The sequence below is a fragment of the Athalia rosae genome, chromosome 5 (genome assembly GCF_917208135.1).
Source record: "Athalia rosae chromosome 5, iyAthRosa1.1, whole genome shotgun sequence".
NCBI lineage: Eukaryota > Metazoa > Arthropoda > Insecta > Hymenoptera > Athaliidae > Athalia > Athalia rosae.
In genome coordinates this window covers 4,506,199-4,534,046 of record NC_064030.1, presented here as the reverse complement: position 1 = coordinate 4,534,046, position 27,848 = coordinate 4,506,199, and the positions used below count along the sequence as shown (strand labels likewise).

General features: G+C 39.1%; 1 protein-coding gene across 1 annotated transcript; it reads left to right on the top strand.

Annotated features, from left to right (window-relative positions):
- The first annotated feature begins 544 nt into the window (after positions 1 to 544).
- On the top strand, positions 545 to 27,667 carry LOC105689159 (ly6/PLAUR domain-containing protein 6B-like). The gene is made up of 6 exons (XM_020854140.2): positions 545 to 1,685; positions 21,560 to 21,715; positions 23,152 to 23,192; positions 26,235 to 26,333; positions 26,749 to 26,823; positions 26,892 to 27,667. Exons 2-6 carry the CDS (start codon positions 21,571 to 21,573, stop codon positions 27,123 to 27,125), a joined length of 594 nt encoding a protein of 197 aa, XP_020709799.1. The 5' UTR covers positions 545 to 1,685; positions 21,560 to 21,570; the 3' UTR covers positions 27,126 to 27,667.
- Positions 27,668 to 27,848: the final 181 nt, after the last annotated feature.

Sequence of the window (27,848 nt, the reverse complement as noted above, 5' to 3'; positions counted from 1 at the left end):
AATCCCCTGTGTTGTCTCTACTCCGCGATTCAACAGGGGTGGTACACACCCACTCGTACAGGTGTATATACGTACGTGTACGTTTACACTCGAAAGTGGAAGAAACCAACCCCCTGATTCTGAGCGAATGCTCCTGAAACGAAACTCCGTGAGGGAAACCGAAGGCGTCGGTTTCCTCTGGACTGGAACCCTCCCTCGGATGTGCATCCCTCGCCGTAGCTACGTGCGAATATGTATTCGGTAGTTTCGTCGAACGCACTCCGCAAAGAGTGAAAAAGAATCCGGACAGAGGAGAATAGTCGAGCACGGCGGTGCGACTGTTTTTCGCGTTTTTTTCCTAGGGGATGAAATGTGCGAAAAGAATGGTCGATGCCAGAGGGTTGAATAAATAGCCGTTGTAACTCGGCAAACTCTGCCGGGGGTCCGTATCTCGTATATCTGAATCCCAAAGGCTTGAAGGTCGATAAATTGTTAGCGGGCAGTGCAGTGCATTTGAGATACCAAAATTTCGGAGGTAGCGTAACTCCTCGCTGTTTCAGCCGGTGGACCGTCAGTCGTCGGAGTCGGAGGGTTCCGTACGGGTCCGTCGTTCGCCCGCAAATATCGAATCGCGAATCTTCGCAAATTTTCGTCACCCCTCGCGCGAGTCCCGGGCTCAGTGTTGAGTGGGCTGCCTGGACCGCAGGCGCCTCTCCGTAAGGTCCGTGCTTGCGAAAGCTCGTTAGATGTTTTATAAATAAGTGAAAAGCTAAAGGAGTACGGTACACGTTCACTAAAACTTAGTAATATATCGTTAGGATATTTTTTTCAATTATGTAAAAATAAAGAAAAAAACATGAGACTAATTGATATTTTTATTTTGTCGTATCGGTACGTAAACTGACGTGTTTCACTATGCATGATGTACGTGAACGAGAGAGGTAGCTGAAGAGAGGCAGCCACATGTCGTGGGACGAAAAGTGAGCGGGGAATTGAGCAAAAGTTCAATCATTATTTCGCTCGCGTTCGATTGACGCTACTATTTTTTTTTTTTCCTCTTTCTTTTTTGCGTATAAAATTTGAGGCAACCTAAACCAACGACAGAGAGGAGGGGGAGAGATTAAAATATTTTTTAAAAACGATGAAAACGAAGGAAGTCTGGAACGGGGAGAAGATGAAGACGAAAAAAACTAACGGAGGAGATAACAAACGACGTGCAATTTTTTGCGGAACGTACATCAGTATCCGAATCGTCATTTTTTCGAATCAGCCAAACGATTGGCTAACTGCGAGCCAGAGGAATTTTTTAGGATAATGAATTTCGATGAATTTTTAGAATACGATAATTATAAACTTCACATTTTGTCCATCAAAGATGTTGCCCCACTCATCGATTCGCAATGATGAATCATTAATCAACGTTGATAAAAGTTGAGCAATAATTCAAGTTTATAATTTTTATTCATTTACTCGATCATGCATAGATAACGTGTGCAGATGTGAAAGTTTTTTCGTCAAGTTCGAATGATCAGCTATATTTATATATCGATGTCTTTCCTCGATTTGAAATTTTAGAAAAACTTGTACAACACGTATACCAAAAATATGTGTAACATACGCATTGCTATAACGTAGGCGACACAATTATGACAAAGTTATCAGTAGAGACAAATGAACACGTTGGCACAGCATATGGACTATTCCAAGTAAGTATACGATATCTAATATTCCGTTCTTTCCATTTCCTAGGTACAATCATTTCACAGTCAATCGGCCTCGTCGAGTCCTGGCAACGAATCACCTCACATTCATCAATTATTCAAGCTATATTTTGCTTTTCTTTTTTACTTCACCGCACGATTAATTATAACCAATATTAAAATTCCAACGATTTTCAATAATCCGTTGAAGTGATTTTTCAAAATTATTTTACGATGTACGTAAAAATGAAAGAAAAAAAAAGAAGTTTGACGATAGCTTTTCTCTTCACGTGACACACTTACGCGCGTTGCGTGTTGCTTTCGTTTCCCCATGGACCAGCGTCAGAAGGACCGTGGAAGGGAAATAAAATCTGGAAAAGTGGTACAGGTGAAACCGTCCAAGTCCTTTCAATTTCAAGGTACTCAGGACACGTTCGGAGTAAATCCTGACAATCGCATCGAGAAAATCTGAGATTAGAATATCTACGTCCACGGATCTACGTAGTAAAAATAGTAAGAAACGCTAGTAAATGTGGAATAGGAACAATAGGAATTACGGTCCACCGAGAAAGAGAGTAACGGGGCTAGGGGGTGAGGGGAGCCAAGGGGATGTCGGGGGTCGGTAGGGAGAGAGGGAATGGAAACTGGTGAACTGCTCTTATTTTTTCTCACTGTGCCGCAGTTCCTGGGGGCTAAAAACAAAAGGCGATCCGCAGCATCAAACATTCAAATTAGAAACCTCTGCGGCTCTCGGATTACCTTTCGTTATATTTGCAACCATTTCTTCCCCTTTTTCCGCACCCCTTACCGCCAACCATCACGCTCTACATGTACCTTCCTATAATTTACACATTCGCACACCTATACCTCCAAATTTATAATTTATGTATATGCATGTACGCGTACATATGTACAACAGTCGTGTACCTTTGTACATATAGTTATGCGTGCGCACGCGCTATATTTGTATACGTGTATGTGTACGGAAATATGTAAATGTACGTGTATACATGATTTTATTTTCAAGTAATTTTAGCAAAGCTGTAACGAAAAAAAGGAGAAATTATTCCATCGCGTGTAGCTAAAGTTTCTATTTCGATAAACATAATAAATTTTTTATGAAGTATATAATATGTATACGTACGTCCTTATACATTATGTATATGCCTAGCTCTCTAGGTTTAGGTTTCTTAGCTCCCGCGTCTTGCGGAATGCAAATTAAGGAGCATCGTGCAGTATAAGCTTTTGAGGGGTGGGCAAAGAGGGTGAAATGTTGACGAGGTAGGTTAAGAAGTCAGAAGCTGTATAAAGGTACGTGTAGTTATGAGTCCGCGTGTCGGCGGAGGCAATTTATATTAAAATCCGAGTAAGCAAAACGTTCGTCTTATTCAGCTGACAGTTTAGCAATTCCATTATAGGTACGTACGTACCTACCTACCTATCTACCGTGCGTGTATAGCTACGTATAAAACTCGAGTTACCATATTCGCGATTCCCCGTAAACGCCGGGGTAAGGATGCGTATGATATATATCTTTTATAATAACTACATAACATATACGTACGTATAATATATATAAATGCTATATTCACGCAGGAGGGAAATGAGCAACCAGAACCACCCACCCACTACATATACCATTCAGTGGGGACATGACGGTTGACGTTATCAGGACGTTTGACGATAATTCTACCGTGACATCCTTGAATAAAGTATCGCGTATGAGTTATAAAAGCAAGGTAACCTTGATAGCCGGGGTTCGGTATTTTTTTCATTTATTTATTCGCTCGTTTATTTTCGATATTAAAATTTTATTTTCTCACTCAAAATCGTCGTTATTTTTACTTGCTTTTTTTCCACCCTTGAACGCGCGATGTCTCGATTCACAAACGCGGAAAAAGCTCGAAAGGATGCGCTCAATCGCGATTATATTTCATACAGGTACCCACCTACCTGAAAACAAATAAACGGTGTTCAATGAATGCGTAAAACTTAGTTTTGAAATATGCACGCGCGTACCGGTGCAAGAGTAAATGCGTGAAGTGCACTGAATAGGCGTACATATTAAGGTGGGTTGAAAAAAGTTTTTTTCTTTGATTCTCTTAGCATGGTGGCAGAATTTGTACCTCATCAAAGAAGAACATTTTTCAACTGTGAATTTAATTAATAAAAATTTTTCCACCTAATGATTACTCGATCGATTGCATGAGTAGATGATTTTGGCTTTCAGAATTGGATTCCTGAGCTGATTATATGTGAGATTACTCTTGAAGAGCGAAAAAAATAAATCGATTTTTGAGCCAAGAGTAAAGTAGTTTGAAAATTGATTGTATTACATTTTTCTTACGTATTTTGACCTCAGGAATCCAAATCTGGAAGAAAAATTGATCCATCTCTAAAATTGACCGAGTTATCGCCAATTTTCAGCTTTTTGGGGTCAGAAATAAAAAATTGATTTTTTAGTCTATCTGAATGTAATTTGAGCTCGGGAATCCGAATCCGAGAGAAAAATTGATCTATCTGCAAAAATGACCGAGTTATCCCCATTTTTTCGCATTTTTTGGCATAAAAATGGAGATATCTCGAAGGAAAAAAATCGTAGCTCAATTTTCTCAACGGATTCGTGTTCCTGAGGTCAAAATACATAAGAAAAGTGCCATACGATCAATTTAAAAAAATAAAAATTTTTGGCCAAAATTTGAAAAAATCGTAAGGGGTACCCCTTGGAAAAATCTCAAATTTTGACCAAAAATTTTTATTTTTAAAAATTGATCGTGTGGCACTTTTCTTATGTATTTTGACCTCAGGAACACGAATCCGTTGTCCAAATTGAGCTACGATTTTTTCCCTTCGAGATATCCTCAAATTTATGGCAAAAAATGCGATAATTTGGCGATAACTCGATCATTTTTCAAGATAGATTAATTTTTCTATCGGATTCGGATTCCTGAGCTCAAATTACATTCAGATAGACTAAAAAATCAATTTTTTATTTTTGACCCCAAAAAGCTGAAAATTAGCGATAACTCGGTCAATTTTAGAGATAGGTCAATTTTTCTTCCAGATTCGGATTCCTGAGGTCAAAATACGTTAGAAAAGTGTAATACAATCAATTTTCAAACTACTTTACTCTTGGCCCAAAAATCGATTTTTTTTTTCGTTCTTCAAGAGTAATCTCACATATAATCAGCTCAGGAATCCAAATCTGAAAGCCAAAATCATCTACTCGTGCAATCGATCGAGTAATCATTAGGTGGAAAAAATTTCTTTGCTGGAAGTACACCACTTGATCAATTAAATATTCAAAAAACGAGTGGGCTACCTTAAAATATCAAGTAAAAAATTTTTTCCACATTTGAAAAATTTTCTTTTTTGATAAGGTACAAATTTTGCCTCCATGCTAAGAGAATCAAAAAAAATTGTTTAACGCACCCCAGCACATATGCATAATATACACTTCTGAAGCGAGAGGAGAGAGAGCTAATCAGCAAACTCGTTACTAAAAAGCACGTGACACTTTCGCCCCGTGACACGTGAAGAACTAAAAAGTTGAAGAAAAAAAATACAGAAAATGAAATAACGAGTTTATGAACAAAACACGAGCATGTATAGCTTTTTTTGGGGACGACTATAGCTGATTTGAAAAAGATTCAAAGAGTTACATGTGTGCGAATTAAGATACCGAGTACGTGATGTCAACTAGTGAGAAGGTGATACGGTGAGGATATTTTTATTTTACACAAATAAAAAATAAATTACTCGAAGAACTGCAGGTGAAAAAAAGGAGGAAGAAGAAAGAAGGTTCTCTCGTCCCCGTACAGAATTCGCAATATCAGTTCTTGGTCGCTGGAGAAAAAAAAAAGAAAATGTCACGAAATAAAAATATCTCACGTAACGCCGAACAAGAAACCGATGCTATCGTTACTTTCGCCAATAAATTTCTTCAGCCGTTTTAATATCGCAAGTATCGAATTATGACATGATATGCGACCTAGAATATAGTAGATTGTTTTCAGCTAATTTTCTTTCATCGTTGAGCCCATAAACGGTCGAAAGATTTTATCCCACACTGACGGAGATGTACTTTTTTTTTTCTAACTCCTATTCTCTGCGATTCCTTCGTTCCCCCTTTCTTTTTATTTTTGTCTCTTGTCATGATTTGAGTTCCGCATGAAAGGTGTCCCTTCATTCGACGCGGACCATCTATTCTGGAATTCCGGGCGAAATAATGTGACGGTCTTTAAAAATCTTTTTTTGTTTTTTTGTTTTAAAGCACCACTCTTTGTTCCATTATCGTTATCATCGTCATGATGATTATTTTGATCATCGTTCTTCCATTTTTCCAATAAAATATGTATAGACTGAAGTCGAGATCGTAGAGCAGCTGGTGCGCAATATGAACGTGTATCGAAACGATTCGGACGCGCTGATATATCCACGTTATATTACTTTACTTTTTTAATAACTCTGCGCACGAGCTTCGTATGATGGTGAAATTATAATGCATCTGCGAGTACCGCAATTGTGTAGTTGAATTTTGTATAGTGCGTAAAAACGTAGTCACAAGATCGCGACTTTCGGAATGTAATTTCTTCCTTTTTTTTTTCTCCTTCTTTCTTTCATTATTCTATTTTTTCATTTTTTTTTATTCGTTACGAGGACCTACCACGCGTTTCTTCCTCTTTTCGATACTCCACAGGCACGAAGTGCTGAGAAACACTCCATAAATCAAAGCTTCACTCGAATTATTATACCTTAGGTGCTCAGCTTCGATCTCCTTGTACATATATATACATATATATCTTACACACAAATCTTTCCTCATGTAAAAATACCTCTTCTTTCATGCTTACGTATGTACAGCAATGTTTTATGTAAGTATTTACACGCGCATCCTTTTGTCTTACACATAACCGTATTCGTTGTAGGTGTATTTTTATTTATTTACACGTACACACGTATACGTACGTATGTACAGGAATCAAATTCAGGTATATCGTGTATCTGTTTCTTCGTGCGAAAATTTCCTATCGAAATTCCCTGGCTGAAGGCAAATAAATAGCGTTTGCACTGCCGCGGTGGTATAAAACTCACGGCGAACTATATACCGGTATTTATATACAAGTTGATGTATACATACATATCGTACATACTTACACGTATTACATAGATTTTTTCAAAGTGGTGTACGGCTGCAGGGGTGAAACGTTTTATGTACAACGATTCGATTTGTTACCGTAAATCGTATAACGAAATCAATACCGCGATAGATATAGAGAGGTACGTGAATTCCGCAATCTTTTGTCAGCATCGACGATTCGTAGATCCGCGAAATGAGTGCGAAATTCTTTCGGAGACTGGTGGTAACAAAAGCGGGGCATGTATACGTGCATGTATTATAAAATTACAGATGTATTCAACCAACTTTCGTAGAAGAGTTTCAATCACGGGGAGCTGGGGGGTGGGTTGCGGTCCCGCAATCGGACTTGTCGAACTTCTAAATCAAATAATTTTATTTTTCTTACTCCCTCCCGGTATCCTTTATTTCTTTACCTTTCCTCCCCCCCTCCCCCCCCCTTCCCCCACGCTCCTCTAAAGAAAAACCATTCGGGGTAAATCCGTAACAAAATATACGAGGTAGAAGGAGGCTTTCACCGTGCACCGCGGGACCACCTCTGGAGCCGTTTTCATGCACCTTCCACCCCTCCCCCGGACCTCTGGGCTCCCGGTATAAGGACCCATGTGCAGAACGTAGCTTTTACCCGTTGCCCGAGGGTACAGTCACCCGAAAAAATACGCTTTTATTATTTTTCCGATATCCCTCGAAACGCCCCTCGCGCCGCCCCCTCTCTCTCTCTCTACTAACATCACCGACGCCCCGCTAACCCAATTTCAGATTAATTAAATGAGATTCTACGACGAATATTGCTGAGTATATGTATACACTGTATACCTATGTCAGATATGTATGCGGTATATACTTTACACATCCGGTCTACTAAACACCATTCGTTGATCCCAGACTCCAGAGCGAGCTTTTCCGACTCCTGCAGCGTCGGGATATATTCCGTAACGTTCGCGCGCGTCTAATAAATATATCGAGAGTAGGAAAAGTTTTTGCATGCTAAGATGAGTAGAAAAGTTTTTGTTTCCCCCATTCGATACGCGTATTTCGTTTTTTTTTTTTTTTTTTTTTTTTTTCTTTCGAATTTATCGGCTCCCGTCATCGGGTGACGTTATAACCACGCTGTGCAATTCGATAAATTGCCAGACGTCTCTTCTTTCAACGAAAGCGATATATCTCGCGGATATATAGAGTAATGCGGGAGATAAATATTTTTGACTAATGTTACTTCTATGTCGAGGGGTCGCCATACGTGCCTATTATACCTACGGGATATAGAATATCGTAAGATACGAGAAGAGCAGTCGACGATGTGCGCCACGCGCCAGGTTGAAAGTTTTTTTTTTTTTTTTTGAAAACTTTTTCAAATCTTAAATTTATTAGATAAATATAGGAATATATGCGTGCGCGTTTTGGAGGTAGTATAGACGAAACTCGACGTGGTCCATGTATTGGGGGGGTGGGGGGGGGGATAGGGAAACGAGTACGTGTTTATAGATGACATTATTATTGATCTCGTGTTCAATTAGATAGTGATGGAACGGGATAATCAATTTGGTATAAGTGTACCGCATCGTCGATACATTTGCTGATTGTACGATACCTGTATCGCTATGTACCTAATAGCTTATATGTACGAGCTGTATACCCCGTTTCTATCCATGCAGTGAACTGAACCGCTGCACCTGCATCGACTGCGGTCTATAACACGTCTGTATATCAGTTCTTTTGTAATACTGTTACACGTAATTTACGAGGAATTCGATTACTCGGCCCTCCCATGTCGCTGTGAACGCGTACGTGTTACGTAACGTACATCGGTGTGTGTATATATCTGGGCTTTCGCACTCGAAGCTGCGAAGGTACCCTAATCGTGATAACTACGACTCTACATTACGATAAGATATACATCAGGATCCGTGGCCCATATATACACGCATCGACGCTAATCGAACGGGGAAAAAAATTAATTACCATTCATCGCAGGCGAAATTGTCGAGAGAGCTGAAAATATGTCTCATCGCCTAGCATGCTGAAATCGATCGATGATATTGATTTTCGGCGGAATAAAACGATGAGTATTGAGGAGGAAATTTTCGGCGACCGGTATGATGCGTCTATCTGTTGTAAGATATCAGGTACACCGCAGGTGCATAATCACGGTGAACGAATTAACCAGATCATTAGACAACGAGGCGCAAGGAAATGTCGGGAGGACGTCGGAGGAGTCCGCGCGGCGAATTCAGCCGATAGTTTGCTCCGTCCCATTACGGACGGTCACGTGGGGCAGAACCTTAATTACAAGGACCTGGGTATCGGGGACGACGGGGCTCCAGATGCGCTCGGCGCAGTTTCGACCAACAGAAGTGGGCACAACGAAGTTGTGTAATCTACAACCGTTTCACACGCGCGTTACACTGCAGATACGTAACAATGAAAAAACGAAAATTCAAAGTTCGTCAAAGAGCCGTGAAACATTCAAATATCAGGACATAATTTATCCAGTAACACGGTCGGAATGGCGCGGAATCGCGGAATCTTTGCCGCTAACAGCGGTATCTCCCTACTTTCACCCTACGTACGTACGTACGTACGTACGCGGCACCGGCTAGCTCTCTGCGTCTCGATTAAAAATTACCCTCTCGCAAAAGTTTTTCTCACTCTTCATATCTCTACGGGGCGTACAGCAGCGTCTACGGTAGAAAGCAGCAGCGGCACACCGTCAGAGAAACACAGAGAGAGGAAGTATTAAAAAGGATGAGGATCACAATGAGGGAGGAAAAGGGGAAAGGAGAAGAGGCTGCAGGCTACCGTTGCTACTGCTGCCGGCGTTATTTAAGCCCTGCCGCTGATACGCTTCTGGTGTAGTGGGTAACATACCTGTGCACCGGTAAAACACACAACAGAGAAGAACGCCGCTACCGGATGGTTGGTTTGTTCGCTCGCCCGTTAGCATAGCCTGTTTTTTTTTTTCTTTTTTTTTTTCATCCATAGCATCGCGTCGTGGAAAGCACGTACAGCAGCGGCGCGTACAGTTGCAGTTTCGGTGAACGTAAAATCGCACGCGCTTTCGGAGTCGTTGCACCGTAAAACTACGAGCCGGGAGAACGGACCGAAAATTTGACAAAACTTTTCTACGTCCTCCGCAATGACCTGCGAACCGACGACCGCGAGGCGGAGATGAGCCGTACGCCCTTTCGACCGCAGCCCCCCCCCCCCCCCCCACCGAAACTTTCGACTTTCCGAATACTTTGGAGTTTTTATGAGACCCACGCCGAGGTATTTGATTTTTGAGAAAAACCCACGATTCGACGAATTCTCATGACGTGTGAGATTTTTGTCCACCGAAATCTCACGACGATGCTCTTTTTGCAAAAGCTGTCTATTGATTGATTCGGATTTTTCAATTTCAGTTGGCTGATATTGAAATCGGAAGAAACACCCTTATAGGTAGATCGAGCATCGGGATAACCGCTGCTGGATTTTTCCGTACAGACGTCCCGAGTGGTAACCTTATAAATAAAATGATAAACGAGGGTAATTTAAAATTTTCCAATATCTTACTTCTTAACTTTCTTTCATATGACACGGGTAATATAACTTCCGAGTTTTTCATTGCTGTGGAAGGATAACAATTTATTCTTCCTAAAAGTCCTGCGACGTCGATCGTCCGTGCATAAAGTATTATATATACTTATACCGTCGGCTCAAACGATGATGAAATAAAAATGAACCCGGTAGTAGTGATATCGATATCGGTAGCTAAAATTGTACCACGTACGGACAGTAAGAAACTACGTAAGAAAATGACTCGTGAACCCGTTCGATCCTTCTTCTTCTTATCAATAAAGTCTGCTGGGGGTTCGAGGATCCGCCGCGTTTGTATTCACTCGCCGCGAGTTCGGCAAATAGATTTGCTTCTTTTCTATAACTACTATATAAAACGGTCGTGTACCGGTTACGGTGTGGAAGGAAGGACCGAGTTTCCTACCCAACTTCCCCGCTAGATTTCACCCCTACGTGTATTTACTACGTACACCCGCTGGCGAAAGGTAAGAAAACGCGAAAAATATACTCGAACGAAGTCCCATAACGCGATTCCATGTTTCGCGATTGGCTGTTTCAAGATTGCTTCGACTGATTGGTTGTTTCGCGAACGACCGACGACCGACGACCGACCCGGGTGTTCCCGCATATACCTCACCGTGCACCCGCCGACGATTTTCACCCCCGAAAAATCATCCCCTCTCTCACGTACCGCCGAATGTTTTTTATTTTTTTTTATTTTTCCCTTTCTCTTTCAACTCGAAAGCTAACCAAATCGTTCCAAGGGATTTCATGGTACAATTTACTCCCACAGCGTACGTGGCTGGACCATTCTTTGTCTAATTAACGTCGAATTTGACTGGAGGGGTTATATACATGATATGGTACGCGTATGCCTTATGCGTGGGCGCGAGTCCACCTACAGGAAATTCCACGTCGAACGTACCGTCTTTTTCCAAGATATTTTTTTTCCATTCAAATAAATTATTCCCACTGCGTGAAACGATGTGAAAATAGGATATCGCCGCTTCCACGAATATGTTAGACGATATTTTTATCATCAGTTTCTACTTTTACGGACTAACGGTGTATACGCGATTCAATTTTCCATCCCCCGTTCGCTATGCCATGGCCGATCCATGCCAATATGCATGCGGTGCAGTGTCCGCATCTGTTGTGCTATTATACGTATAATAAAATATACCGTATATATATATACATACATCCGATGTCTGCATCAATTGAAATTCTGCGCTTACGGAATTTTATCTATACCTCTGCGAAAGAAGTAAATAAATTCAGATACATATGTACAGCTATAGCGATATACATCCGTATTACCGGTTCACTGGGGTATCCGATATTACCAACAATATGAGTATACGCTACATGCATGCATTTATAAATATGTGCACGGGCACGAACCATCTCTGACAATAAGAGTCTGTCTACGAACTGTACAACGTACGTACGTGTATAGAAGACGGCGTACTGTACGTTCGGTTGCAACCGCAGCAGCCTTGGCAGCGGCGGTGCACTCGACGATTCAAGAGGACATGAGATTATCTAAAAATTGAATATTCCGGAGGTTTTCAAATCGATATATATTATATATAAAAGGAGTTTTGGCTCGCAGCGGAAAGTGAGAAAGATCGCATAGACAGTCGTGTACGTGCCGTACCTCATTGGTACCCAGGGCTAGGAAATTATCTAGCCAGACACGTCACGCCGAGACTAACGGGGGCCAGCGGTTTTGCAATATTCAATATTCCGCGAGCCGGAAAGTCGTCGAGACCGTGACATCCGAAATGAGAATTTTAGTTCGATCGTATTATCTATGATTCTAGCGAAAGATGAAGAAAATATCCAGAGTGGAAGATAGAGGAATTTTTTAGACGGCTACTGGGCCTCATTTTCTGGTCCATAGCTAACCTTACCACTTCAATTTCAAAGGAGTTGCGGGCAATATATTTGTCTGTCTTTTTTCATCTTCTTTTTTCCTTTTTTTTTTTTTTTTTTTTTTTTTATCCCGAACGTACGATATAGCATAGCCATTTTCCCGTGTACATGTATACACGGTGTATATACGGTGTAAAGGATCTCTCATCGTCCATTTTCGGTCAAAAGAAGTTGTACCACTTTTCCCCGATGCGATGGTCTGAAGTAGACCTACGTCAGGTTCCTTGATAAAAACCATTCGGTGAAAATAAAAGGCACAGAAAAAAAAAGAATAAAATACAAGATGAAAAAGTCCTACAGTGTATCCCAATTTTGCAATGATGAGATACGAGGCAAAAAAAACTAATGCAAATATAGGGACAGGCTGAATGTTTGCCTTGAAAAATCGTTCGCCAGATGGGGGAGAAGTATTTTAAAACCATCTCTTCATTATCGGAATCAAATTTCACTCACGATATAATACCGCTATATATACACATGGTGGAATGTAAAAAATTCATCAATACGTTATAAAACACAAGCTTTTTTTTTTTTCTTTTTTCAAGGGATCCTATTAATAAAAATGGGTCGGTATCGATTGGATTCTCGATGTCGTTACCCACTTTCATACGTGTGCGCGGGTTACTCCTCGTATAAACTATAATATTCCAGCATCATCCAAATCAATGAACAATAAATCGACGTTTACCTTCAATCTTAAAACAGAAAGTGTCGTTCGAATCGGCCGAACGACAGACTCATCGTCAGTTCCAGAGAAATTATTCAAATGAGGAAATTTCCGGTTGATTAAAAGTGTTATCGGAATGGACTCAATAACCGGAATATTTGTTTCCACGAAGATCTCGCGAAATTGACTGACAATGAGATTCGTTTGCGATTGGAAAAACGTGAGGAGAAAATGCGTTTCACTTTATTGCGGAGCGGGAAAATTTTTTCTGAGTAAATTAATTTTCGCTCGTCGGAACGAATTCTATTTCTCTCGACGCAGGTACGTAGGTACGTACCTATCTTGTTCGAAATCGTGCGGATTCAGCTTCATCCGACAGTGCGCGAACGGCGACAACAGGGTCTTTTATTTGGGCAGCGTGCGTTTGTCAATTTTATTACGAGGGGTGCGGGGGAGGGGGTGGGGCAGGGGGGTTGAAAAAAGATTGAAAGAAAAATTCAAAAAGATACATAAACTGTACACACACTAATAACGTAGGTACATATACAGGTAAGGTAATTTCTGCAACAACTGTTTGTTGAACGGGGTCATACTCTTCACTTCACCCGCCTCTCAACGCGTCCTCGCTATAATACACCACCGCCAACGCTCTCCGTTCTCCACACCGCTCTCATCTCGGCATTGCCAGGTACTACAAACACGTCAATTTCCCGGGGGACTAAAACTGGCTTTTACCACGCTAATAAATAAGGCGTCATACTGAAATATTGTGACGTGTACACGCGTCTGCTTATAAATAAAATTTTGAAGTCCACCGGAACTACCAGATCTGAAACACATTAGTTACCCATCGTCACGCTCACGCGTGGATCTAAAATCGTGAAAATTTTCACTCATTTCTAACGTACACTTTTTTTCAATCTGGGTACGGATACTTTTATACAGACATTTTTACTTTTTATCGATATGGACCCACAAAAATCCGTTACGTCCGGATATTTATATCTGCACACAAAAAGTACACGTATGGGAGCCCTCCGTTTCGCAGGTAAAAAATCGTGAAACATTTTCCTCCCTGCGATTTTATGCGGATTCAAAAACTTTTTGACAAACTCGAGTTATTACACGTATGCCGTAATATCCGCGCTCCATGTACAGCGAAAATGTGGAAGTTCGTTTTCCCTCGAGATCTCTAAATAACGAAAAGAAAAGAGGGGAAAAAATTATCTATTCGCGCCCGGAAAACGTCGTAAAACAAGGGGTGACTGCGAATCCGAAGAAATAGATCGAAAAATTGTTCGTATAATACAAATTGCGGACACAGAGACGTTGGAATGAATCTTTTATACGTACAGTTACGTACGTACGAGTGTGCGATCAATAGCGTGAGAATCGATGGGAAAAAAGGTTCGTCAATCCACGTTTTAAATCCCTCACATATCTTTCACACGTGCACCTACGCCTGTGTGTTCGAGCTTTTATTCGACACATTTCCGAGTTTTTTTCTTATTTCAATTTTTTGCCTTCGCAAAGTTGAATGAATTACGGCCGACTTGAGAGTTCGCGAATGAGTTAATTGACCGAAATACTTGTGCCCACGCGGTTACACCTTCAGCGGTATATAATAGTCGGCGTGGCATTAAACTGTTGAGCCAATAGGTATAACGTGGAGCCGTTCCAACTAAAAACTTGGCAACGAATATCCCTTATTAAACGAGTCTTTGAACATTATAAATTGCTATTCGCTCTACCTATATACCTATGTAAGTGCGACATGACTAGAATTTAGCGTCATACGTACGTACATACGGATAATTGATGTTCGAGGAACTTTGAAAGTCCTCTCGAACGATCTTCGGGGATGCACGTTTGGGGCTCTACTTTGATTTTTCTTTCCGTTTTCCGAGATCCCATTTTTTTCGTTTTTTCCTTTGGAAGACGCGGGGCGGGCGGTCGGGAATCACAGCTGATAGTAGGTACGTGTCCGATGTGCCCGTGTTTTTTTTTCCTCTGCAAATTGTAGTCATCTACCATTCCGTACAACCCGTGACGACGACGTCGCGCGATTCTTTTGATAAAACGACAGACGTTTTCGTATATATATATAAATCGCGGAGTCGTCGCCACGCGCGTGCACATTTTCAATAAAATAATATGGAATCGTAAAAACCGGACGGGTCCGGGACTCTGTCCTACGATTGGCCGAAGCTTTGGCTGAAACTTCGCAGAGCTTTTTTGAGAAGAGAAATGAAACGAGTGATTATCCGGAGAGCGTGGGTTTACGTATAACCGATATTATTTTGGTCCTTCGGAGGATATAAAGCTGCTCTCGAAGGGACGTATATATATATATACGATGTAATTATATCAATGGACCTGGGATAATGATTAACGGGAATAAAGCTATGTATATATATATATATGTAGCCGATATTTAATTGAAGGGTGTTCGGAGTTAGTTATCGAATTATTACGATGCGAATGATCATCCGGGGTATTCTCGGATTACGAATAGGGACGTATTAATAATCGAACGTATTTAATTGCCACCTAATTTCGCACCGCGATGTTTTTGCGTGTATTTCAATTCCGCGGATCGTCGAGAGGAAATATATATATCCCCTGTAATTGCTTGATCCCAACTATTAATGATATGCATCCCGGCGTGGGCGTAAGAGGGAAAGCTTAGGACACCACCGCCCCTATTTCGCAGAGGACACGGAAGAACCGAGACAATAGTAAGAAACTTTGCCCTACTTATCGGACCTATACCTACATACCCCGAGTATAAGCTATTTACATACCATGTATTCCTAGCTCTGTGGTATGTAAATATACGAGTATATGTCAGATCTATTGGGACAGAAGTAGGAGCTGCGGAAAGGTTAATAAAAAGTTATCGGGATTTCAACACCGTTTTCTCGATGTTTTTTTTTTTTTTTTTTTCGTTCGAAAAATAATTACGCAACAACGTCACTTTATCGTCAATGAGATGGACCTGTGCCTGGGGTTTTATATACATATGATCACCTACAGTTATTCGTACATACGTACCCCATCCATTCTACCGAAATCACCAACGTACAATATAACATTTATTGCGTGGTGTCGTTCTGTTGATTTTCCCAGGGAAATTAATGAAACTGTATGAATTTACATAGGTATACGTATACGTACGTGTTCGGAAAAGCGTTCACACGATAGAGATATTGAAGCTAGTGCTATGTACACGCGTTTCTATTTACCTGCAGCTATATCAAATAAACTAATTATTCTCCGAAACAATTTGCATTGTAACGTTGATATGGAAGTAAAGCTGCAAAGTGTATATGAAATGAAAAGCGAATTCGATACGATCATGTATAATTATAACGCCAACTGAAAAAAAAAAAAAATATCTCAAACGGGATGAAGAGGAAATTATTGAAAAAAAACAATTTCCCTTAATTAAATTTTCACCACGTAAAATTGCCTCCCAAAATTTTCCACGCGGTGACGCTCGTCGCGATAATACAGAGTGCATTCCGTTATCGTATCTATCGAATCGAATATGATTCGATACGATCACACACCCCTTGCAGAATTATACCTGTACCGTATAAATTTAGTCGCATTTCCCGACCTGCGAAGCAATTAGATTACGTTTAGGAAATCCAATGCACACTCGCACACCGATATAAGTGACGGTGGAATGTACGTCACGATATGTCGGTGTCTGTAACAGAAAACCCGAGGAGATGAGTAAGACCCCGTAGCTGTACCTGTAATAGCTAAATTCCACCGCAGAGTAGCTTCGGCGAGAAAGTTTCAAGTTTCAACGCCTCGTGAATTTTCAACCTTTCCGGTTTCCAGTGGGGATGTAACATACATGATCGGCTAACGTTATTTGTACACATAGCCAACACTTGTATGTGTGTGTGTGTGTGTGTGTAGGGAAAGAGAGAGAAAGTTATTTATTCGTTCACCCGCAGCTCACTCGAGGAAAGTGGCTATCCGCTATCCTGTTACATCCAGTAACGGAATTTCATCTCGTCCCACCAACTTCCGGTTGTATGTGTAACGCGTATATCTGTATCATATGTATACCAAAAGTCGTACCTCCTACGCACAAGCTTTTTTTTTTTCATATTTCTCTTTTTTCTAAATAATAACAGAAACAATAATAAAAAGAAAGTTTTATGTTTTATATTTGGTATTTTTATTCCCGGACAGCGTGTGCCTTTTCCGCGTTGAATTTCCGCACTTACGCGCGTAAGTTCAGAGTTCAGACGTCAGAATTTAGAGTAGGTATATACGTGTATATATGTTTCGACCCACCACGGTGATAAGCCATAAGGGTGACGTTATAGCCGCCAAAAGTACGAGACATAGAACTATCTCGAAACATACCCCAGCCCCAGCTATACTCGCGCATAAACAGAAATATGTCGTGAAACTGTGTAAGCGTAGCTTCTTCGGGGTGTTCCGCGACGTCGTAGTTTTAGTCTCTGCGGTATTTTTATACGTTGCGTATCTTCAATGACTCGAGAAAGTATATGAATCGCAAAAAAAATGATCTTCGTGAGGGAAGGAAGTTTTTTTTTCTTGCGACGAAAATGGATGATTTCACGAAATTGAAAGTCCAAACTTGATTCGATTTGAATCGGAATGAATTAAAGCGACTGACGACGAAGAACACCCAACCTGTATAATTTTTAGAGCATAAATATACGCTCGAATTCGTATTCGTTGAAATTTTTTACCTTTGTTTTCTCTCTCTCTCTCTCTTTTTGTTTTTTGTTTGTTCTTCTTTTCATTCTCAAGACGAACATACTATACACCGCACCCCATGGAACCCGGGTGTAGGGTGGGACGAAGCTCGGGGCGTCGAGTTGATACGAAAGGGTTGGGGTGTATAGGGGGAATGAGAGGAGAAATGACACTTTAAAACGATTCTCTTAACTAATTGTTTAGCAAACACAATGCGCCAGAGAGTTGACGAACGCGGAATGTGAGCGGTGAATGAGAAATGTGGAACAATGAGGTAGCTTCAGCTTTCGTATATAGTATTATAATTATTTGAAAACCGCGGGGTTGGAAAATCTGCGTGTACAGCAAAGGATTCTATTCTCCTAGATTCCGATCGTACAACGATGCACAAAAATTCATACGCAAATAGTACGTTGCACCGACTTTATCTCTAGAACTACAGACTGGGGTGATTATTCAGCCCAGGTGAACTTGAAATTGATCTATCCATCGAAATAATCGAGTTGTCCCCTTGGATTTTTTCTAATTTTGGGGTCGAAAATAAATCATTTTTTTAATTGGGTTTAATATGCTTTTCTGACGTATTTTGACCTCAGGAATCCGAATCTGGAAGAAAAATTGATCTATCTCTAAAATTGACCGAGTTATCGCCAATTTTCAGCTTTTTGGGGTCAAAAATAAAAAAATGATTTTTTAATCTATCTTAATGTAATTTGAGCTCAGGAATCCGAATCCGAAGGAAAAATTGCTCTATCTTAAAAAGTGACCGAGTTATCCTCATTTTTTCGCATTTTTTTGTACAAACTTGAGGATATCTCGAAGGGAAAAAATCGTAGCTCAATTTGGACAACGGATTCGTGTTCCCGAGGTCAAAATACATAAGAATAGTGCCATACGATCAATTTTAAAAAATAAAAATTTTTGGTCAAAATTTGAAAAAATCGTAAGGGGTACCCCTTGGAAAAATCTCAAATTTTGGCCAAAAATTTTTATTTTTTAAAATTGATCGTATGGCACTTTTCTTATGTATTTTGACCTCGGGAACACGAATCCGTTGTCCAAATTGAGCTACGATTTTTTCCCTCCGAGATATCCTCAAATTTGTGCCAAAAAATGCGAAAAAATGGGGATTACTCGATGATTTCTTAAGATAGATCAATTTTTCTTCCAGAGTCGGATTCCTGATCTCAAATTACATTAAGATAGACTAAGAAATCAATTTTTTATTTTTGACCTCAAAAAGCTGAAAATTGGCGATAACTCGGTCAATTTCAGAGATGGATCAATTTTTCTTCCAGATTCGGATTCCTGAGGTCAAAATACATCAGAAAAGTGTTATTTAATCGATTTTCAAAAATAAAAATTTTTGGCCAGAAATTGAAAATTTTCCAAGAAGTTTTTTCAATTTTAGGGTCAAAAATCAATTATTTGTTTTTTCTTGGGTTTCCTATGCTATTCCCATACATTCTGAGCTTAGGCATCCGAATCTGGAAGTCAAATCAATCCACCTCTGAAATCGATTGAGTAATCGCCGATTTATCGCATTCGTGAGTGAAAAAGTTGAGACATCTCATTGAGTTCGAAGGATAGCTTGGATTATTCGGTGAATTTGTATTCCTGGCATATCCTGGGGTCAATTTCAGGCTCTGAAACTGGCAAGAATACAAACTGTACGTATATAGCCTCAGAGCTTTCTTCAATTTTGGAGCCACAAACTTTGATCCTGACGTACAGTTTGTGATGTCTCGTACGCATTTTGTTGGTAGGGTCATTCGCTCGGCGATGATTCATGCAAGCTCGAGTATATTTTTCATCATATCTCTCTATATGATTTAGTAATCAAGAAAGAACAAAGCGGAAAAAGAGGAGAATTGTGCATAGGAAATATTTAACTCCGCGGAGCTTTCAGCATCTTGTGTCGCAGGATTTTTCAACGCGATGATAACTACACCGGTGAATATATGGTATATAACAATGTTATACATGGATATTTACAGAACGTCGTGTAGCTATGTATACCTGCTCCGTTATATGACTGACAATGAGAGGAGAGTTCGGTGAACAATGAACAATCAGTTGAAATACGCGATGATTAAAACTGGTTTTGATTCAAGGGGATTTTTAACTACAGATTATTGATTTTACACTTGAATAAAGCTCCGCTGCACACAGTGTATCGAAAAAGAAGAAGCTCGGTCTACCAATTATATAACTTCGCATGTAACTTTATACCATTTTTTCGACGTTCCAGAGTTTGTGGATTACGCGAATCGAATAGAATATAAATTTCACACTACATCGTGTCGGAAAATTAATGAGAAATCCAAAATGTCCTCTCATCGGTATGGTAATGTACACCGTATATTCCGCACATAGTTTCATTATTATAATTCTTATTCTTATTATTGTGATCATTATTATTACCTTTGAGACAAAACATTATATAAAGAAAAAACTTGAATTTGTTTACGAGAAAATTCTCTTCCGACGTAATTAACTTTTCATGGAAATTATTATTCTAAGTATAAAATGATGAGAGCTCGCGCTGCTCTTATCTTTGCACAAAGCGACTTTGTATATGTATACGATATCAAATAACAATATATACGTGCATGCATATTTCTTTGAAAAATAGTACAGAGCTTTTATATTATTGAAATTATAGCGCAGTTCGCTATTATACGGATAGTGAAATTACAAAGTTATCGTCAAACTTTTAACGACGCTAGACGATATCCGATGAAATTGAACTGGCAATTTTAATGTATGTATATATGTGGAATATATAATTCCTGTGGATTTACACGCGATTGCACCAGAGATGCACTTTAATGAATTTATCAAACTTTACTTATTATTTCGTATGAATTTCGGCGTATGAATAAATCATATAGTGAAAAATATTTCGTGGATGATCTTCAGGTGGTAAACTTGGTGGCTCAAGAATTGAACCGCATTGTCAATTATCGTTATATAATCAGCATTCGTGGAGTAAAAAGGTTACTTGCTTTTTTTTTTCCTTTTCTTCTTGTTGTTAAATTCTTGTTTCACCATTTAACAGATTAGCTGAGTTCGAGACTGAGTTTATAACTTTATAATTGTCAATCATAACTTTTGAGCAGCCATCCTGAATTGATCGCCTTATAATTTAGCTGATATAATACAAATATCATCCAACAGCATGAAGTAACTTAATAAATTTATTTACCTTTCTCGCAAGTTTATCAATATTACTTTTTTTTTTTTTTTCATATACTTTGCACGTAATTCAACCCGTATAAATACAAGTTATATACTCGAGCGATACACAGAAAATATCGCGAGCACGTATCGGATATGAATTTTCCCCACAAGTTATACCTGTTCATACACTACCTTGACACACACGCGTATACATACACATGAAAAAGCGCAGTTTTGCTACGTGGGTAGTTTTCATTTTACTAGAGTTTAATTAAAATGGTACCGCAGGAGTTGATGCTGTTAATTTAACTCGGCTGTTCATACCGATGCAGTCTTATACCCTATACAGAATTCTACAATCACCTTGGTTAATTAAGTAATTTGTAATTACGCGGGCTCAAATCTTCGTTACTATATATACGTATATATGTACGTTCAGCTGCGTGTGCCATATTCAATTGAATTTACGTTAAGTCTTACGCGCTCTCGGTATGTACCTAATACGTACAACACGGATACACGCACACGTATATTTTGGGCGTATATATACGCACAGGTAGAGGTATAACAAAAGTCTGATTTTGACGAACGTAATAAGCTTCTAACAAACGTACGTGTACGAATTAATTGGATGTTCGCGGGCTGCTGCAGAGATGTAAGGAATGATCACGTGGGTGATGGTCGGGCTGCTTCTGGCTGCGGAAACGACCTGCGGCAGGAACGTCCAATCCGGGAATGGAAATGAAGACACGAAACAAAAGAGTACCGGCGTAAAAACGACTGCGGCCGACGACGAGGAGATATATCGTACGTTTCTCTCAGTTATTTTTTCATAAAAAATAAATATATGTACACCGTATATGATGTTGATAAAAATAACAATGATGAAAAAACGACGCCGATCAGCAATATCTTCGTATAGGAATTGATCAATGTGGAACGGAATTATATTCTGACAAAAAGAAATACGTATACACCGATTCCGTTTCGCGTTCGAGTGAATTAATTTGATTTTTCTTTGTGCGTGTATGATACACGAGTCAAAGTGAAGGGATACGGTCGAAAGATAAACAAATAAATAAATAAATTAAAATACAATAAAAATAGAAGGGATGTTGAACGAAAAATCACTCCCCTGCACCGCGAAAATAAATATCAAAATAAGAAAGTTCGCAAATTTGTTTGCTTTTTTTTTTTTTTTTTTGTCAATCTTTTTCTTCTTATTTTTTACTTATTCGCGGGGGCAAAAAATAAAAGAATAGCTTGGGGGTATTTGGTACAATTCGAAACAACTTAATTTACCGGTATTAACTTTCTTTTGCTCGGTTATACTTTTGCCCGCGGAGACTCTCCCGGTCCACAGATTCCCGTTTCGCCCTTTAAAACTTTCATGAAATATTACTGTGTCAAAGAAATTTCAACCTTCTTTTTTCCATTTTTTCACAGCTTTTCTACGTACCAGATACAATATATGACCTATAATGTACGCATGTACACGCATCGAGTTATAATATTCCTATATATCTTTGCTGTATCACATATATTGCGAACTAATATTATATCCATCGAATTACAAGAAGAAGTTGATGGCTGTTTCTCACCATTACTTTATATATAGGTATACGTACATCTAGGGTAGACTGCGAATTTAATACTCACGGAACATTTTCGAGATAAGAAAGAAATAAAAAAGAGCTTCTTCAGGGGTTGACGGTTGATACAAATATAAAGAAGGAATCGCAAGCCACGGAAAAAAGAAAAAGAAAAAAATTGTAAAAAAATGGAGAACGTGGAATACAAATTTATCACTTTTCATCAGCATAAATTTTTTTTTGCCCCGAGATAAATTCATGGTCATGTAAAAATACGTACAATACGCCACGGTCTATGTAATACCGAATACATAATTATGGAAGCTCGCGTCGCGTTTATCCGTTTAATCATGTTGACGGAATATATATAGGTACCCATATAAATACACGTATACATGCGTATCGTGTGTACGCCGGCAAAACGTCAACCATTCAATGCAGGTTTAGCACCACTCTAATCTGTTGCAAACTGCATATCAATTCGGAAATTGACTACCCACGCAAAATATATGTATATCTGCGACAGCTGGCGGCGAGTAGATAATAACGCAATACCTGTATGATTCTCATTTGGGCGTACGTACCATCGAACGTCGCGTCCCAACGAAATTCATGAAAAAGAATAATTAAATTCGTTTTTTCACGTTCCAGGTCTGACCTGCTACACTTGTGTGAACGTCAGCGATAACCAGGTATTTGAATAAAACATACATACCTCTATATGTACATCGTTATATCATTGAATAAATTCATATTTTATCCGTACAAACATGTCATTTATAATACCGAGGACCAATCATGATCACGTATGACGGCAGATTGTTATTAATTGATAAAATAATTTGCCAAGAGGTTGTCTCGCGTGTGTATTGTGTGTAAGGGTATTGTAGATGCACGCACGTAACAACGGTATGAGAATAATAACGGTATGATAATTGAAAAATTGTCAGGATTTTTTTCTTTTTCATTTTTTTGCATCATAGTACCTGCGTATATAATATCATAAGCACCTTTATACCTACACCTAACCGTTCAGCCGCTATACTTTCCTTCGTGACAAAGTGTAATTCAAGTTGAAAAGGGTTCTAGACCCTTTCACAGGAGATAAAAAATGATCCCGCGTATAATCACAAGATAATACCGATATTACCTAATGAGCCTTTTACCGGAGGGTAGCGGGTTGAAAATACCTAAAAGCGCTCAATGTGCCGTTCTTTTTTTCTCTTCCCTTTTTTCATTTTATTTTTCGTTCGTTTTTGTTGTTGTTCCCTCATTTTGCCATTTTTTTTTTTTCAAATTTCCTCTCCAGAGCCCCGGAGATCCCACCGCTCCGACGTCGGAGGATGAGAAAGGAAAGAAAACATCGCGTAAAAGCCAGAGGAACGTGAACACCCCAATCGAACCTTTGACTCGGATTCAAAATCAGCCCTCGCCTCTTCTTTTTAGAAATCGATTCTCAATTTTCAATTACACCCTAATCCTTGTATACGTATATACACTTACGCGCGATTACGAATTTGATTTGAAACCTTTTTCAGAATTCAATTCGAGAAATAAATGATATTCCGCTGGAAAAAATCGAAGATGTAAATATCGCGAGCGTTGAAAAATTACTCCATATTATCCCTCCGTACGTGATAAGAATATTCGCAGGATTCGCTTGGGGTTGTTTTATACTGTAATCCGTGATATTTATATTACGTGAAACTATAATACATACTCTCGGAGTCGGAAGTGAAGTTCCACGTTCTGCTGTTTTAATCAATAGGGACGTAAGAGGGTTAGTCGGCAGATCTGCGAGAGTTGGAAGCGACCCAGAGGGTGACCTGGAAAAGAGAGAGATTGGCGAAAGGGACAGAATACTATTGTAAGCGTATTAAGTCTAGTTCTGCACCGTGTGTCACCCGGGCGACGTAGACTTTTACCTTTAAACTCCAAAAAGTCCGGGTTCATGACTCCGATAATGTACCCATACGTATACGTACGCTACATTCCACACTCTTCCAACTACTCCTGTTTAATTTCACCAGGTGACATTATCGTGCCGCTGCACGACTCCATATGCACCGCTGATGTATTCCGCACGAGTCGTTGCAGGTGCTTTACCTTTCACAAGCGAAAAGGGAACTCAAGTCAACTTGAATCAAGTGTCAACGTTGCAGGAAAGCTCGATTCGAAATACTCGACGGTTTTTTTTTTTTTTTTTTTTTCACGTGCGCCATGTTCGTCGTCATATTCAATGTTCGTTCAATACTCGACGTCACATTTCAACAGCAAGTTCGTTTTCCGACTTGAAATGGAATGGATGTTCTTCGAAGGGATTTCTCACTTTCAGTTTCGCTCAAATTACATTTGTACACGTGCGACTTGATTCCACTCCAAATAGAAACTTCGCTGTAAGAACGGGGAATTGTTCTCGTTGCAATTACCTCGTATAACAACGTTGCTTCAACATGAAAAAACGTATACTTACAATTTCGCACAGATTGGTCCGAAGACGAAGTACCTTAGCTGCTGAAGAGTCTTGAAAGTTCGTGAAAAAGCTAATTCTATGTAATAACCTTTTTACACTCCTAAGTTTCCACGTAATTACCTGCACATATAGTACGAGTGGGATAAAACCTACATTAAATTCAGTATACATATATATACATGCCGACATTACTACGAAGTATTTACTTCAAAGATTTATACGCTGAAAAAAACGATGCAGAACTTATATGCTAGAAAATAGGAATGCTAGAAGATGTAGAAAATCCAGGAATGACTCGAGTACGTGAAAAAATGAGGTTTTGTAATGTACGAATGTATATACGTGCGTCAATGATTACTATTCAAATTGGAAAGAAGGGAAGTAAAATCTAACCGGACAAAATTCAAACAATGTTCAAAAAGAATACAGGGTTGAAGAGGAAGAGTGGGCTGTTAATTTTTTGCTGTGAAAGGTAGCTGGTTATATTATAACTTATATCACATGTATCTGTATAGGCGTATACACGACGTTGGTACAGAACCAAGGTTGTAAAAAATGATCTCGCATGTATTATAATGAAAGGAGAGAAAAAAGAATCATCTTTTTTCCCGATAGGACCCTTCGCGTTAGACAAAAGACATCGAAATGTATATTCATACGTATAACAACGAGCCCCTATTGAGCTCGGTGCGTATAAATGTAGATATACCGTTGTTGTATGGCTAAATAATCGAAATTCAAGAACACTTAATGCCCTCTCAGTGATCAATAGATTAGTTAACGGGATTTATGTGAAGAAATAAAAAAATAAAATAAAATGAAATGAAATAAAAGAAAAGAAAATGAGAAAACCTCAAGCGAATGGAAACTACCAGCTGCAAGCATTCGTTCTCACACCCGTTTTTCTTCTATTCCTTTTCCTCTAATTCTTTCTATACTGCAGGGATATAAACTATGCTCTGCAGACCGTAATCAGACACGTGCCAGATAAAAGTTCAAGCTTCAACTAGTCTAGATGCGACTTATACAATGGATGGCGTTAGTGATTCGGGTCAGAGTATTTATGAGAATGGTGTAATTGCCGATCGATCTTTGCACTTCGCGAACAATAATTCCATTTAATACGGGGATCTTATAGGAATTATTGTAGAGTAATTTATTAGGTGCGCTGCACATATTCCGCCGTAGAGACACTTGATCATGGAATTATAATAGTTATGAAAAGTTTCTAATTTTGTGGTTTTCTTGTTCATTTTTACAGATGTGCAACGAATGGGCAATAGACACTCCATGCCCAACGGCGGGTCGGGATTTTTGTCGATCATTGCACGTTCTGGACAGCCGCGGCAACAGTGTATTGGCAAGGAGAATTTATTGGATTTTAAATTTAGCACTTTATACCCCAAGTAGAAATGCCAGAAAGAGTCCTAAAGTACCTCCTCTCCACTTAGTTCATTTATCCATTTTACCGATAAATATTCCTGCGAGCAACGTGCGGATCAAGTATTTCAAGAATTTCCAATCGTTTTTCTCTTACCCCTTCACCGAAGTATTCGCATTGATGTCGCGTAACGATTTTTCGTTATTTTTGAATTTGAAAATCTTTGTTCAATGATTATCCACCCCTTGGGGGTGCGTTTTCGGAAAAACTGCCAGAACAGAATTCTTGAGATATGATAATAACGCAGTCACGTTGGACTAGATTTTGGGTGTAGATGTTGTTTCTATGGTATTGTGATGATATTTCAATAACGCAATTTTCAAACGATCTTTAGGTGAGCAAGAGCTGCGCGACGAGTGACGAGTGTGGCCCAGCATCGGTTGGTTGCGTGCCGATTGATACGCAAAAGGTACGAAATAGCGAATTTTTAAAAATCGTCGGATCGGTCGATCAATAAATTCGGTTATTTCGTTCCAGATCTGTATAAGCTGCTGCGACGTGAGCTATTGCAACGTCGAATCACCAACGAACGCAACGAACGCAATTTTCTCAAGGAAGAGACGTACGAAATCGAAATCTAAACGAAAGCCACCTGGGAATGGCGCCATGAATTATGCGCGTTCCGGCATTTCATCTTACGGTTCTATTTTTTTGTTCACCACGTCACTAATTCTACATGCATATCACTCCCGGAATGGGAGACGAATGTAATTAAATCAATTAAAAATCGTATATATGAAAAGAAAAAAAAAATATATATATATAACGTACATACAATATATAATATATGTATATATATACATATATATATTATAACAATTTCTAATGCCGTTTTAAGAGATAAGTTATTGAACGTAAATGTATATGAATCAAGATTATATAATTTATTGATCGAAGAATTATATTATTATCTCGTAATACGCCGAATGAATGGATTTTAGAGAGAACAAGTTGATGAATTATATATACGACGTGTTGATGATGATAATTGAAGGATATGTAGACGACGATAGAGAAGGGAAAAAGTATTCAAATGAAATACACGTACGAAGTGATAGGGCGAATATTTCAAATTATATTAAAGAAAAAAAATAAAAACTAAAAAAAAAATGTACCTAACGCTAACTATTATTGACTCGCCTACTAAAAAAATTCATTGCTATTATATAATATTACTATGACGATAGACGTATTACATTGTTACCGCATAATGTAAAACTGTTGGTAATAAAATAAAACAGATTATACTTGTATAATGAGTTCTATTCCGTTCTTTGATATTGTTTTAGGTGTTGAAAATTCAAGATACAACACATTCTCAACAGATCATCAAAGGGTGCATTACTAGTGAGGGATAATGTTGAAAAATGAATCCCAAGCACTCAGTTCAATAGCAGTCATAGGATGACCGTATGAAGTAAAAAATAAAATTAA

Coding starts and splice junctions, on each gene's coding strand:
- LOC105689159 (XM_020854140.2), top strand. CDS start 21,571: ATGATCACGTGGGTGATGGTCGGGCTGCTTCTGGCTGCGGAAACGACC. Junction 21,716..23,151: donor CGACGACGAGGAGATATATC/GTACGTTTCTCT, acceptor TTCACGTTCCAG/GTCTGACCTGCTACACTTGT. Junction 23,193..26,234: donor TGAACGTCAGCGATAACCAG/GTATTTGAATAA, acceptor TCATTTTTACAG/ATGTGCAACGAATGGGCAAT.